Source organism: Molothrus aeneus, chromosome 3, assembly GCF_037042795.1.
Source record: "Molothrus aeneus isolate 106 chromosome 3, BPBGC_Maene_1.0, whole genome shotgun sequence".
Lineage (NCBI taxonomy): Eukaryota > Metazoa > Chordata > Aves > Passeriformes > Icteridae > Molothrus > Molothrus aeneus.
Genome location: NC_089648.1, coordinates 16326803 through 16341240, shown reverse-complemented (window position 1 = coordinate 16341240; position 14438 = coordinate 16326803). Strand labels below are relative to the sequence as shown.

General features: G+C 42.5%; 1 protein-coding gene across 1 annotated transcript in view; it reads right to left on the bottom strand.

Annotated features, from left to right (window-relative positions):
- VPS54 (VPS54 subunit of GARP complex) overlaps positions 1–14438 on the bottom strand; it is a 48417-nt gene that overhangs the window by 4294 nt on the left and 29685 nt on the right. Inside the window, exons 14-21 of the mRNA XM_066546353.1 lie at positions 13078–13207; positions 12461–12642; positions 11632–11744; positions 10277–10340; positions 8224–8329; positions 4405–4492; positions 3381–3502; positions 3196–3276 (exon numbers count right to left, since the gene is read on the bottom strand). Of these exons, the coding sequence (XP_066402450.1) occupies positions 3196–3276; positions 3381–3502; positions 4405–4492; positions 8224–8329; positions 10277–10340; positions 11632–11744; positions 12461–12642; positions 13078–13207 (886 nt within the window). The remainder of the gene's footprint in view (positions 1–3195; positions 3277–3380; positions 3503–4404; positions 4493–8223; positions 8330–10276; positions 10341–11631; positions 11745–12460; positions 12643–13077; positions 13208–14438) is intronic.

Genomic DNA, 14438 nt, shown 5'->3' with positions numbered 1-14438 from the left:
CAGCCACCTGGGGCTCTGCTTTGCTAATAACATCAGGAATCAAGATCCATTTAGCACACCACAAATTAAAAGGGTGGCTGGGCATGATCTGATCCAGCCAGGAACTGCAGATGCAGGTCCTGTGGCTGTGAGCTGCCCCTCTCCTTCAGACTGGTACGAACCAAGGACAGACAAGCACTTCTGCCTCTGAGAAATGTGTCCCTTGATACTTCCCCAGAGAAAACTGCTTGTCTAGGATCATACATATCCAAATTTCTGAAGAATCAAGGAAACCATAAAGAAATGGAAGCTCCTGAAATCTCATCTATCTGCCATTAAAAAAAAAAAACAAACCCAACCACATCACATCACAACCCCACAAGATTATTGCAGAAATACCTTGGAAAGCAGAGTAAAAAAAAAAAAAAATCCCTCCTCCCAGTGCCTGAAATCCAAGAAACAAGGCACTGGAAAACATCAGATGGCAAGAGATTTGCTACAAAGGGAACAAAATTCTTATGTTCCCACTCTGGATAGGGAGGATCTGAACAGGATTTCAGAAACACTGAAAACCCATCCCAGGAACAGTGAAGCCAGCTCTGCAGTTCCACGTGGAGAGGCTGTGTTATCACAGGCCTGGGTGACACACTGGCAGGTCACCTTTGGGATGGTGACACTTCCCCAGGGAGCACTGCACACTTCAGGAAAGAACCAAATCATTGTAACTACATCATTTACAAACAGACTGGAGGAGAGGTCTGCTTTCATGCAGGCCTGAATTGCAAAAGAGAACAAAGCTTGTCTGAGCACAAGAGAAAAAAAGAAATGTTGAGTTTTGAGAAAGTCTTTACAGAAAATCCAAACCAATGACCTAATTCTGACAGGAGAAGTAGCAGAAAAATAATGCTTTCTGTTCCAGGGAACAACCACCCAGCATGAGGGATCAAGCATACCTCAACACAAGGAAGTTAAGCAAGAAATTGTTTCCAATTTCCCAGCATGTTGTTAAACCAGAGGGAACTGGAAGGCTGCAGCAGCGGCTCTTGCATGATTACAGCCACACCCAACTCTTCACTGTCAGGGGGAAAAGCAACAGCCCCGGGAAGAACCCCAAGATCTCCTGGCCATTTTTATGTGCAGCTGAGGTCAACAGCTTTCAAACCACAAGGCATCAGAAAGAACCTCACTGCTCTTCTGCCCAAAGAGTCACAAGCCAGCAAGTTCCAAGAGAAGCTCAGAACTCATACTAGATTTTTTCATTTGTGGTAATGAATGAGCCTTTCCCATTTGCTGAATTTATTATTTCCATTGTTCAATATCCCCATTCCTGTTGTATTTCCCTGCCAAAGACAGCTGTTGGGAAGTGTCCATGCTGCTGTGAACTGCCTTGTCTCAGTGGCACTAGGTGAGGACACCTCCCATGCCATGGAGCTGCCAGGGGAAGCACAGCCTGGAAATGCAAGAGTAACTTGCTTGCATTACCCAGTGCCAGGTCAACATCCTGTCCACTGCACCCACTGTTCATCTCCTACAGAGCAGGAATTTCTGGGTTTGAGGTGTGCCAGGCACTCACTGCTATGGAACTCACTTGTGCAGATTTACACACCTCAGAGCAGGTGACCACTTCATCCACAGGACACTGAAACAGCTGGACTCAGAAAAACACCTAAATCCAGAACACATTGGCATGGTTGTACTGACATGCCTATTTGCAAAAGTCCTGGGTTTATGCCCTTCACAGCCTTCAGTACCAAGATTTCATTTTTTTGGAACATGATGAGCCAAATGATGGCATGTGCTAGGAATGGAAGCAAATCAACCACCCTTTGGTCCTGGGCTCTGTGGACTGCATTCACGTGGAGCAAGCACTGCCCCTCAGCCTTCAAGAACTCTAAAGTGCCAGTTTACATCCTGTGTCAGCTCCCAAAGGAACAGTGGGCTGTGAAGATGGAGGGACAATAAGAGATGAGCTCTTACTAACTGCCATCAAGAACATAAATTGTATTCCTGCTTTGTTGTGGGCTACACTTGATTAGTATCAATAAGGTAAATTCTTGCATTTGTCTTTTATTCTCAAGAGAGACAGTGGCCAAACAGCCATGTTACTTCACATAGCAGTTACTTTTATGTGGGACAAAACCCCCAAAAACCAGCAGACCATACTGGTCTTTAGAGAAGAGCATAAACACATTTTTTTTAAAAGTAAACACAATAGGAGTGGGAAATCCCAATTTAAATGCTTTTGCTTTTTTTTTCCCCCACCCTAAGTTTAGGCAGCACTACTTGACAGACCAAACAAACAGATGAAATGAAAAAGCACAACATAAAGTAGCAATAAAATAACAGAAACAGCAAGGAAGACAGAAATGGTGCCTGTTGCAACTGCTCCACTACAGCTCTCATCAGCCTGTCCCCAGCCTGTGCTCCCGTGCTTCTCATGAGCTCCTTGAAGGAAGATGTAGGCCCAGGCCAATCAATCAAATTTGTCACTAAAAAATGAATTCATGCCTGTCATGAAACAGCTTATTTTTTTCCCCAAAACCTCAAGATCCAAAGCACAACACTAAGCTTTAAAAGGTCATGTACTTTATGTATCTGTGGGTCAAGGATGTGTGTTCTACCCTGAAGTGACCCAGAGTAGATCCAGCCCAAGACCACACTGTAGTACTGTTTAAACACCAAAACACACCAGGAGTACTAATGCTGCTCCAGAGCAGGAACTGCTGAGCACAGACCTCCAGTCCCCAGGCCTGCAGCCCAACAGATGGGCTGGTCCTTCCTCTCCAAAACTCTTCCTCCTCAGCACTTTCCTGCTGTTTCCTCAGGTGCCGCGAATGCCGCCCTCGCCATTGGAAAGAGCAGGAAACGGGATCTGCTGAGCCTGGCTGCACACAAGAGCTGTCAGTGGTAGGAGAGCACTTCAGCTCCTGAACACTCGAGCATCTGTGCCAGCTACAGCATTGCCATTCCTGCTGAAACAGCCAATGAAACACTTCATTTTCCTGGGAGTGAAGGTGACTGACACCCAGGTGGCAAATGTGAACACAAGACACATTCATGAGAACAGCACAGAGCTTTCCATCTATATAATTAAAAGAAGTTCAAACAAGGCCTCATTAGGAAAGTTTAAGGCTCCATTTGAAACATCTAGACTGTATACAATGAGACCTCCAGTTGCAATTTAGAGAGTGTATCATTATTTCCATAAATCATTACCTTGGATAATAGTTTGTCAAATAAGCTATCCATTATGGCAACGAGCTTTGCTGAAATTTCAGCTATGTGGTCGTGATAATCCTGTAAGGGAAGAAAGCAGGTTTCATTTTCTAGTGGCATTCATGTTCTTCAGAGTACAGTTGAAAAGCAGAACTCTGTGTTTCAGGAAATGCCAGAAGAGTTACCTTTGTGATGTGGTCAAAATGCCTGAGCATGCTGAACTGCTTCGGCTGCAGCCGAGCTTCAAAGTGAGCCCTGATAATGGGAATGTAGTGTACGATGAGCTGGAGGCAACGTGAAGAAAGGGCTGTGAACCCAGGAGGAGAAATAACAGTTATTACACAGAAGAGTTCCTTCTGTATGGACTGTGTCTCCTGTGACATAAGTAACAGATCTGACACAATTTCACATGGTGGGCTTTGGTCTGTTCTGAAAGCATGGAGGTACATGTTTGTTTCCCTGGGAGCCCCCACCCCATGAAGATGCCAGGCTGGTACCTCGCAGCTCACATCCAGCCTGGTAAGATGGGATAAGGGACTGATTTTCCAAGAGGCTCCTTGAGTGTTTACTCAACATTTTGAGCCCTGAGCACATACAGACATCGGAGAGATCTCTAAAGACCTGACTCATCAGCTACTTAACCTCAGCAACCACATTCTCAAGGCAGCAGTGTTTCTGCTGCAGCGCTGTACAAAACACCCTGCTCTGCCAGCACTGACCTGCCCTGAGCCTGCTCCTGCTGCAGTGCCAGCAGGATCCCAAAAACCAGGCTTCTCCCAACTCCAACAGGGCCTGAGCCAGCAGCAGGACACACACTGGTGCCAGTGTGGTCACCACACTGGCCTAACATTCTGCAGCAAAAACCTGACCCAGCTGCGGCCCACAGCTTCTCAACCCATTCTTATCAGGCTGTTCCCTTTCCAAAAGGGAAATGCAGACTGGTCATTTCACCAGTTTCTCAGCCTGAATCATGGGAATTTTAAGTTTAAATGCCTGCTCCAACCCATCAGTCAAAGGCTCTTAATTTCAGGAGAAAGTTTAAAACTACGCTCCAGGCAGGTAACTGGCAAGGTCTTACCACCCTCTGTGCCCACGCACAGCCCCACAACTCAAACAGAGCTTATCACAGATATTTAGGGCTTTTCTGCACTTGGGTTTTTTAATAGACAGGGCAACAAGCTTTGACATTTTAAATACAGAAATCCATACCTAAGTTTTTTGTAGTGATTGTTTTCAAGCCAACAACTTGTAATGCACCGGCTCCAAGCACTAATTGGCAACTTCTAGAGTTGAAATACTGTGAGAAAAAGAAGGACAGTGAAAATGCATGTTGACTTTTTATCATCTACACAAACCCACAGTTTAGAAACGCCATCAATAGAATTTTGCAAGATTAACTAAGTCATTATGTAGGCAGGTTCCAGAGTTCCACTAGTTTTCCTCAACAGAGTAGCTACATAATATCAGAGTGGAAAACATCAAGATAAAAGGTTTCTGCTCAGGCTCTTGACCTTCTCCACTGCTGATGTTAAAGAAAACTTGAAGGCACTGAAACTCCCTCCTGCTGAAGTGACTGAATCTATGTTTGTAACACTATGAAATACTGGATTTAACAAACAATGCACAGAAGATGAAAAGCCAATTCTGTAAGAATTCCAGGTATAGTGGACAACTCATGCTGAGACTTTCCTAACTTCCAGGAGAAAAGAAGTTATCATTAAAAGCACACAGGCCAACAAAGCCTCTGGACAGTAAGACAGTTGCTATCAGCAGGTTCTGTCTTACACTGGAATTCTGCTTCCTCACCCAGCTTGAGACACCAGATATTCCAGACTGGGCCTGGGTGATGCAGCAGAAAAGACACTGCTGCTGTCCCAACTCCTGCACTGAATGTAGAGCAGAAATTCCAGGGCTCATAATTGAACAGAACTGTCTGTTGACATTGAGAGGCAAAACTTAGAGACCTGACCCTTTCTCATACACCTGAAGATGAAGGAGAAATTGTGACAAGGCTGCCCTGCAGCTTGTGTCTGCAACACAGAGAACTGCCCTCACAAAGACCTCCTTTTTGAGGGCAGGGGCATTATTCTGCTTCACAGGTCTTTCTTCACAATAACACAAGAACAAAGCCAAAATTTCAACCCTACTTGTGCAAAAAGGGGAAATAATTTTCTGCTGTTGGTGTCAGTCACAACATGCAGGCCCACAGAGAGAGGCACCATGAAGCACCCCCCAACTCTGGGCTGCCAGAATGGTGCATCCAGGGCTGGAAAAGCAACCCAGACCTCATGCCACAACTGACCCAGAGCCACGTGTGGCCCCTGATCTGAGAGAGGCAAAACCTCCACTGCCCTTGGACAGGGCAGGGCTGAAACTGCCTCACATCCTCTTCATCTTCTCCAGAAAGCAACAACTTTTCTTATGCCTCTGTTTGGACTTTAAATACAACCACTGGGCCAAAGGTTCAAATTTTGGGAGATTTTTTTTCATTAAGATTCTGGGGATTTTTCCTAGATTTTAAAAAAATATTTTCCCTCAAATATTGTGTAGTTTTCCTGGATTTCTTTGGAGATTTTCCCTAGAATTTTGGGGCTTTTTTCTAGCAGATTTTTAAGGCTTTTCCCTGGAATTTTAACCAGATTTTCCCTGGATTTTTTTGGTGGTTTTTCTGGAATTTTTGGAGTTTTTAGTGGGATTTGGGGATTTTTGCTGAAGGTTATTTTGGGATGTTTTTCCTGGAATTTTGGCCCTTTTTCCTTGATTTTTTCAATGTTTTTCAGGTTTTTTTTCCCTAAAATTTGGAGGATTTTTGGTCAAACTTCAGGGGTTTTCCTGTAATTCTGGGGAATTTTCCCTCAAATTTTGAGAGTTTTTCCTGGAATTTTTTGGAGCTTTCCTCTCCACACATTTCACACAGGCTAAGCTCCTCTGAGTCATTTAGCTCAGGTTAGTGTTGCCTGTGAGGCAAACCATCAAAAACATGGTCTGTAAAGGGTGCTGGCCACATGTACTGTCCCTTGCCTTTTGTGGCAATGACTGCTCCCAGATGGCCTGGTGCAGACAGAGCAGGGAGGGAGCCTGGAACAGAGCAGCACCTCCTCCTTGTGCCTGCTGGGAGGAAAGCATTCCTGCACCCAGTAGGAGCCTTCTCTTGTCTGCACCACCTGAGCAACCCCAGTAATTCCAGCCACGTGTGCCTCTCACAACACTGAGGGGCTGGACTGCGCCCAGAGAAGGATCTGGAACACAAATCTGATGAGGAGCAGCTGAGGGAGCCAGGGGTGCTCAGCCTGGAGAAAAGGAGGCTCAGGGAGACCTTTCTGCTCTCTACAACTCCCTGACAGGAAGGTGTAGTCAGGCAGGGGTCAGTCTCTTCTTCCACAAGCAACAGGACAAGAGGAAACGGCCTCAAGCTGGATAGTAGGGATAATCTCTTCACTGAAAGGGTTGTCAAACATTGGAACAGGCTGCCCAGGAGAGTGCTGGAGTCACCATCCCTGGAGGTATTTAAAAGATGTGTAGATGTGGCCTTGGCAGTGTTGGGTAAACAACTGGACTGGATTGATCTTAGAGGTCTTTTCCAATGTAAAGGATTCCATGATTTCTCCCATACACAGGTGTCATTTCACTCAGGCTGCAGTCACAGCTCAGAACCAGGAATTTCATTACCTGGGAATGCTTTCCATTTTCCATTACAATCAAGTCTAACTCTTGCTACTCTCAAAGTTCACTGGCTCTGACAGCTGTCAAACAAAAAGTACAGTGCCAGGACACCTGGAGTAGCTCTATTTTGTTCAAAGTGTAATAAATGAGCTTTTGTTTTTTCTAGCTGTTCTTGACATCTCTCCAATTGATGGCACCTTGCTGACAGATAAAAAATACAGCAATTAAACTGCTCATGATGCTTGAATACCAAGAAATAAATCACAAATGACAGAGCTAGAATGAGATAAGGTGAGGGAATTAACACAGATATGCAAATCTGGCCAAGTTTGATGCATCCACTGCTATTCTACCTGTGAAAAGGTCCTGCAATTCCTGAGGGAAGCAGCAGCTGGAGAAGGAGACTTGAATAGGGGCAGGCTCAGACAGACTGATTTGCCTTGGATAGTGTTTTTAAAATGGAAAATTTGTAGATGAATGAAAGACAACTGCAGGGAGCAGTCTTCCTGCATCTGGTTATTCAAATACCAGCTACCAATAGGACAAATATTTAAAGGTCCATCTCCTAGAGTTTCCCCTCCCCTGCCCCACACCTTATGTAAAATATCCTTTTGGAGATTGAATCTGTTTAGCTTTCATTGATTATGCTCATGTTCAGAACTCAAAATACCTGATAAGACCTTTGTGGGCAAAGGTGCAAATGAACACCTTGACATAAATTAGCTGCTAAGCTTTGGAGCCTGTACAGACACATATCTATGTGTGTATGTATGTGTATATATATATGACAGTTTTAAGGTGCATTAATGTGCTCCTTTTATTATTGATTATTTATTTTACCTTGCAGTGCCTGGGCTTTACCAGCTTTCCTCTTCTCTAGTGAAAAATAAATGACCAAGAGGTCCTGGTGTTTCATCACCTTTACATTTTACTACAGAACCTTTATCCCATACTATTTTTCATGCTTCTACTGACTATACCTCTACTGATTTGTAAAAACCAAGGGACTTGTTTCCTTCCTCAATACACATATATATTTCTGTGGCATCTGGGATCAAATTGCTTTTTTTTCAGCAGCATTAATTCTACACCCAGCCTGAAGGACAGGCAGCTATGTCAAATGCTACTAGATAGGATTTCCAATATTCCAGGTGAACAGCCAGAGTTAATTCCCACAACAAATTACATCTTTAATGCCTTTGGCTTGAAAGCTTTCCTTATGGCACAGTGGCAAACACAATGATTCTAGATAATTTTTATAATTTATATGAAATCCCAAAAACACATGAGCATTACTGAGAGGAAGACATGTTCTCTGCAGCCTGCCTGCCCCTGCTGGGCACTGGGGCACATCTGGAGCCATACCTTCAGTAAATCTGACAGGCGGGTCAGCATGTCAGTGGTGATGGAAGGAATGTTATCCACACACTGGCAGTACTCCAGGATTATTCTTATTAGCAGCAATACTGTCCTGAAAGAGAGGAAACAGCCAAGTACGTCATTTCAGTGCACAAAAGGAGCTGAAAAGTCAAACACAGGCCAGTCATGTTGATAGAAAGCTACCCAATGCTAGAGACTATAGCATTGAATAAATTCACTAACTGATGTGGAGCAGAAGTGCAACATCAAAGGAGATTTACATAGAGATAGTTACAACCAATACCCACTCCACAGGGTGGTGTGTGGAAGAAGTATTTTATATGAAAGAAAATTCTGAAAAATACATAAAAAATGCTAAGGAGTCACAAACAGAGAAGGCAGCTGTGAAGAAACAGCACCAAATATTCAAAGATGCTCAACACCTGTAATTTCTCCTGAAGTCAGCAGGCACTGGAGAATTTGGGAGCTACTGGATGGAATTAAGAAGGCTCCCCATAGAGCAAGCATGCTCCTTAGAATTCAAATTCAAAAAAGGCAGGAAAATTCACGCAAGATCAAACATTCAGAGTAGATATTTTAAAATTTTGAAAAGTTAACACTTTCTTCTTTAAGGCGGTAGAGTGCAAAAAGATGACGACAAGTCAACTGAAAATAAACACCTGGAGAATGTTTTGTGAACATGAGGCATTTGTAATGAACGCATTTTATATGATTAGATGCAATGAAACTGGATGTAGAAGTGTGTAGGAATAAAACAAATATTTGCACTGTGAAGCTCTCACTTGCTTCACAGAGCTAAATATAACAGGCTTCAAGTGAGCAGAGGAATATTATCAAACACATCATATATTAAGCAAATTTTATCCTTTAGAGCAATGCTCCTACTCGACCTGAAATGCTCTTCAGCAGTGATATCATTTGACTGGCACAGAAGTTCTCAGCCATCAGATTCTGTTTCCAATTGAAAAATGACACATCATCATGAAGCAACTCATAAAATGACAGCCGGTCCAAGACATCCTGTACATCACACCTTTTAAGTTTGGTGCAAATTGATGTTAGAACTCTGGGGAGTGAGATCTTCTAGGCTTTACTCCCTCTCCAAAAACACTGTCATACATAATTAATGCTCAAGCCTCACAGTCTCTGGAAACACAGCATGCTTTTAAATGAAAGAAATAAGTGAATATCATACATTTTAAAAAGTCTCTGATATAACCAGCTTTAAGAAACCACTTTCCAATTCAAATCAGCCAGGATACTAAGAAATAGCATATGCAGCTTCTGAGAGGGCCCATATCTTATTCTGAATAAGATAAGCAACCATTCAGTGCTGGACTCAGGTCTTTTGGTGCTGTCCAGCCTGGAAAGAAGAGGGCTCTGGGGGGACCTTATTGCAGCCTTTCAGTACTTACAGGGGCTTATAGGAAAGATAAGGACAAACTGTGAAAGGACAAGGAGCAACAGACAGTTTTAAATTAAAGCAGGGTAGATTCATACTAGACACAAGGAAGAAATTTTTTACAATGAGAATGGTGGAACATTGGTACAGGCAGCCCAGAGAGGTGGTGAATGTCCCAGCCCTGGAAACATTCAAGGTTGAGTTGGTCAGGGTCCTGAGCAAGTGCAAGGTGCCCCTGCTCACTGCAGGACGAGATGATCTTTAGAAGTCTCTCTCATCCCAAACCATTCTGAGAGCCTACAATTTTTGCCAGAGATAACCTAGATTCCAAGAAATAACAATGTGCTCAGAAGACAAACCTGTATTTTCAGGTATGTGTTTTCATGAAATAATTGGAAAAACCACTGAAATAAAATTATAAATTAGAACCTAGCCACTCAGAGAAAAAATGGCATTTTAATGTAGCTAAGAGCTTGTAGTGTTTTATAACTGTTGGGAATCAAAGAGCAACTAATCTGTAAAAGAAGAGGGATTTTAAATTTAAATATGATTGCTAAAGCTGTTAGCATTCATCACAGTTCTACTCCAAAGTTCTTGCCAACTAACCCACTGCTAAAAGAAAAGAGTGCATCTTACCCAACTGTTGCATATTTTTGTCCTTCAACAATAAGGAATTCAGCTGGCTTTCTTTCTTCAGTAGCTAGATATTTTAGTAAGACAGGAAAAAGAGTGAGTTGAACTAAAAACAAGTGCAAAAAATGCTGTTTATAAAAATTCAGTGTTCACTTGATAAGGTTTGAAAAAACCCACAATTTTTGTAGCAAGCACTTCTGTCTTTTACAGTATTTATTAAATAGTTGATCACCCATCAAAATTGTTATGACCCACAAAATTACTTCATTATCTGCTATGATTTTAGATCAAAAAATCTTATAGTCCCACAGTCATTATGGACTTAAAAACTCCAAATACAACAGGTTACAAATAGAAAAAAGGCAGAAAAAGCCACTAGGTTTTCTACTATACATTCTCAAGTGATTTGCTGTGTATATTAATATTTTAGCTTCAAATCACTTTTTCCTCAGGCTTCATAACAGAAGCTCTTACTGATACAGTTTTTCATGCTAAATTATCTGCTCAAAGGAGGCTGCAGGAGGTTATTTTACGAGCACTGGCTGACAAACATATTTTGGTGTCATGTTCATAACTGGAGTAATTATTGCTTTAATACACTCTCTGTTATCTGCTATGTTCCTTCTGGGAGATCAGGGTTTCTCCACCATGACATCACTGTATTTTCTTCCTTCTAATCTCTTGCCATTTTTCTCCCCCTCTCTGCATGCTTTCTTCCTCTTCTGGTTATTCACTTCCCCTCCACCACTGCAATACTGGATAAGTATCCCCACAAGGTAAGAACACATTAAGCATTCCCACTGTGCACATGTGGAAGTGGGGAAGGAGGAAAAAGTGACTTTTCTGAGGTCAAATGAGGTTTCTGTGGCAAGGTAAATAATTGAATGAACATGAGTTTTCCTTCCATGAGCAGCCACATGGCATGCTGCCTTTAATTTGAACTGGCAGATGAAGTAGTGGGAAGGAGCAGGCTTTGTTTCACGCAAGGAGGGCTGAGCACATGCACGTGCTCCTCAGTCCCTTGCAATTCATTAGTGGTACCTTCTGGGAAAAGACTGAATTTGTGCAGAGGCTGCAAGCCTCTACATTGGGAATATTTGTATAAAAAGGCAGCTCTCTCCCTGTGCTAACTCTTCTGGTGTTTCCAAAAAATAAACAGATAATCTTTCAGCACAAGATATTTCAACACCAGCAACAGAAAAAAATAAAAAGATAAGAGAACAGCTATCAACTTCCCATCCCCCAAAAGGACAGAGAGCAAACACAGATCCAGCGTGTCATCAGAACATGTCCATCAACATTCAACAGCAGAATTTGCAGATAATAAATTCATTTCACAGCAGGACTGCAAGACACACCTGTTGGTTTTTTTTCAGGGAGAGAAATTCTGCCATCTGACACGGAATCAACGAGGTCCTGGAACTCGGCAGGAACTTCAGCTTGCTTCCAGCGCTCATTGTCCAAAAGCAGGCTGGGACAAACACAAAAGAGAGGAGGCTGAGAAAGAAATACCTTGTCCTGACAATTCTGTTGACTGTAATGCTGAAAAACAACTTTAACAAAAACCACTGGCCCAAGATGTCATGCCAGTCATCTTCATGAGAAGGAGGCGCCCAACAATTGTCAGCAGCAAAATAGAACAACACTGTGCTGGTCTAGAGATCTCACAATTCATTCATTCAATCTGTCACAGGGGACCAAAAACTACACCAGGCAAAAAAGGTATTTATGAGATCATTGCCAATAAAATAATGGATAAATACTGGAATTTTAACAGCTTTTGAGGGATGAAGAGCAAACAGACTTGATGGATGTTACTGGCCAGGCTGTTTCTCTGAGAGGTTTGGGTTTGTTTTCTTTTTAGAAAATAGCTGAAAGTGAATTATTCTTAAACCCCTGAAACAGAGCAATCCTGCTCTTCAAAGCTAGTTTTGTGTAATTTCTGTAGCCATTACTGCTCTTATTTAGGTAAGTGTAGAACAATCCAGTTTGAAGAAACCAAGTTATGAAAACAGTAAAAGTCTAAACCAACTGGAAATAATTGAGGTTTAACACAGTTTTTTCACCCCCTGCTTTTAAGTATAACAAGCTTACTGATGTTCTAGGCAACAAAAGACTGTGTTCAGCTGGCATATGATACAGAAAATTATTCATGGAAGAACACAAATATTGTCTACCCAGAGGTACCTTAGTTTTGTCTTCCTCTCCTCATGAAACCTATTCACAAATCTATTGGCTTGACTCTGAAGAGCTCCTCTCAAAGACATGCTTTTCCTGCCACAGATCTGCTCAGTATCCAAAATAAAGCCTTCCATCAAGCGAGAAAGAGTAACGAACTCGTTGGAATTCAGCTTCTCTAGGAAGCCATCCTGCATGCAAAGAAAATCATTGTAAGGAGACATACCACCACAAAAATCCAGAGACATAGAGAAATAACTAGTCAGCATGTCTGAGGCCTACTACAGTTTGAAGAGGCACATTATTTAACCCTACATGTGACAGACAGAGTAGACTGCAGTGCAAGCTGCTACCTTGTCACAGACACACATTCTCTGCATGAAGCATCAAAGACAGCAAATCAAAATATTAAAAAGAGAAAGAAATAGGTAGAAGAAACCAACACTGCCTTGCAATGATTTATGTTAACACTGGTGTGCTCTGAGCATCACCATACAGAGCCTGTGGCAGCAGGAACAGTTTCCTTTCACTGATGCCACTTCAGAACCCTCATCAAAACAGTAACCTGGAAGCAAATGCTCACCAAGCATGAGGCACCACCAGCAGTTCTGACTCAAGCTCCTCACCTTTGCTCTTGCCATGAGGAACTTAACTGAGCGATCGTGGCAGACATCAGAGGCGTTATAAAGTAACTCCTGGATATTGTTTGCCAGCCTGACCAGCTCCAGGTCAGTCAGTTTCATGTCCTCGCCGATCCTACAAATGACAGAACCAGCTGGCTGAGCATCAGTTTATGGAGCAAACAGTATTTTTGCACACAGAAAGAAAAAGCCTTGCAGCAATTGTCAAATGCAGTCAGTTAATCACCAAAGTCACTTTATACAAATGGGATCTTCTAAGCTGCTGTCAAGGTCCTGTCAGCCCCTCGTAGCAAGGAAATGCATAACAGCACATCCTTTTTTTTTTTTTGATTTTGCATTCTAATTGCTATTAATGGTCTAAGAGTAAACATGATATAGCCATTACTGACACAATAAATGTAATTAACAATTTACTGAGTTAAAATTGACCCAGCTCCTGTGAGACTTCAGCATCACAAGCATATGACAAATAAAACACAGCACTTTTCTTCCAATGCAAGTGTAAGGCCTAAAATAGATACTTCTGCACTCCCCACAGCCTAAATCTACAGGCTGTCATTCTATTACCTCTTTAGACTACAGGCTCTTAGGGTGGTACTTTTTAAAAGACCTTGTATGGCTTGTCTACTTTTCTGAGGCCAGCACTTAGCACAGCTCTGCTGCTCATGGTTCATGCCATTAGTGAAGATCACAATCTTCTGGGCCAGCCCAAGGACTGACAGCACGACAGAAGAGAACTCAGAACACTACAGAGCAACAACTGGGCCAACATTGTTCTGTGTATTTTTACTAGCCTGCTCCAAACACAGAGCAAAGGTGCAAACAAAACCAGAAGAGTGATGAAGTAAGTTCATTTTAGAACAAAGTTATGCAACCAGCCTCAAAACAACTTTACTCCTCAGAAGCTCTAGCTGGATGGTGTATTTTTAGTAAACTTGGCAAAGTGCTCCAGGCTAGCTTGGATTCAACCCCCTTCCCTTTTCCTGCTCTTCCATGTAACCCTGGACTCCTCTTCACATTTCATTTCTCTTCCAGCACACGACAGATGTTCAGACATACAAAGGCCTGTGTTTTATGCACAGCATAACTATTTAAAATCTATCTCCTTCAGCCAGCATTGTCATTGGTGGGGAAGGTCTCCATCAAAACTAACACCTGTTTCAACACCTAAATACAGATACTCAAGGACCAAGCAGCAAGACCAGGCCACTTGCTGTCTTCCATCTCTCAGAAGGGTAACAAGTGGTATTTTCAGTTTTGCTTCATATAACTCTGTATCCAGACATGCTGGTTTTTGAAGTGGTTCATGCCTGAGTCCCACACACATTATGCCCAGTTCTTTTCAA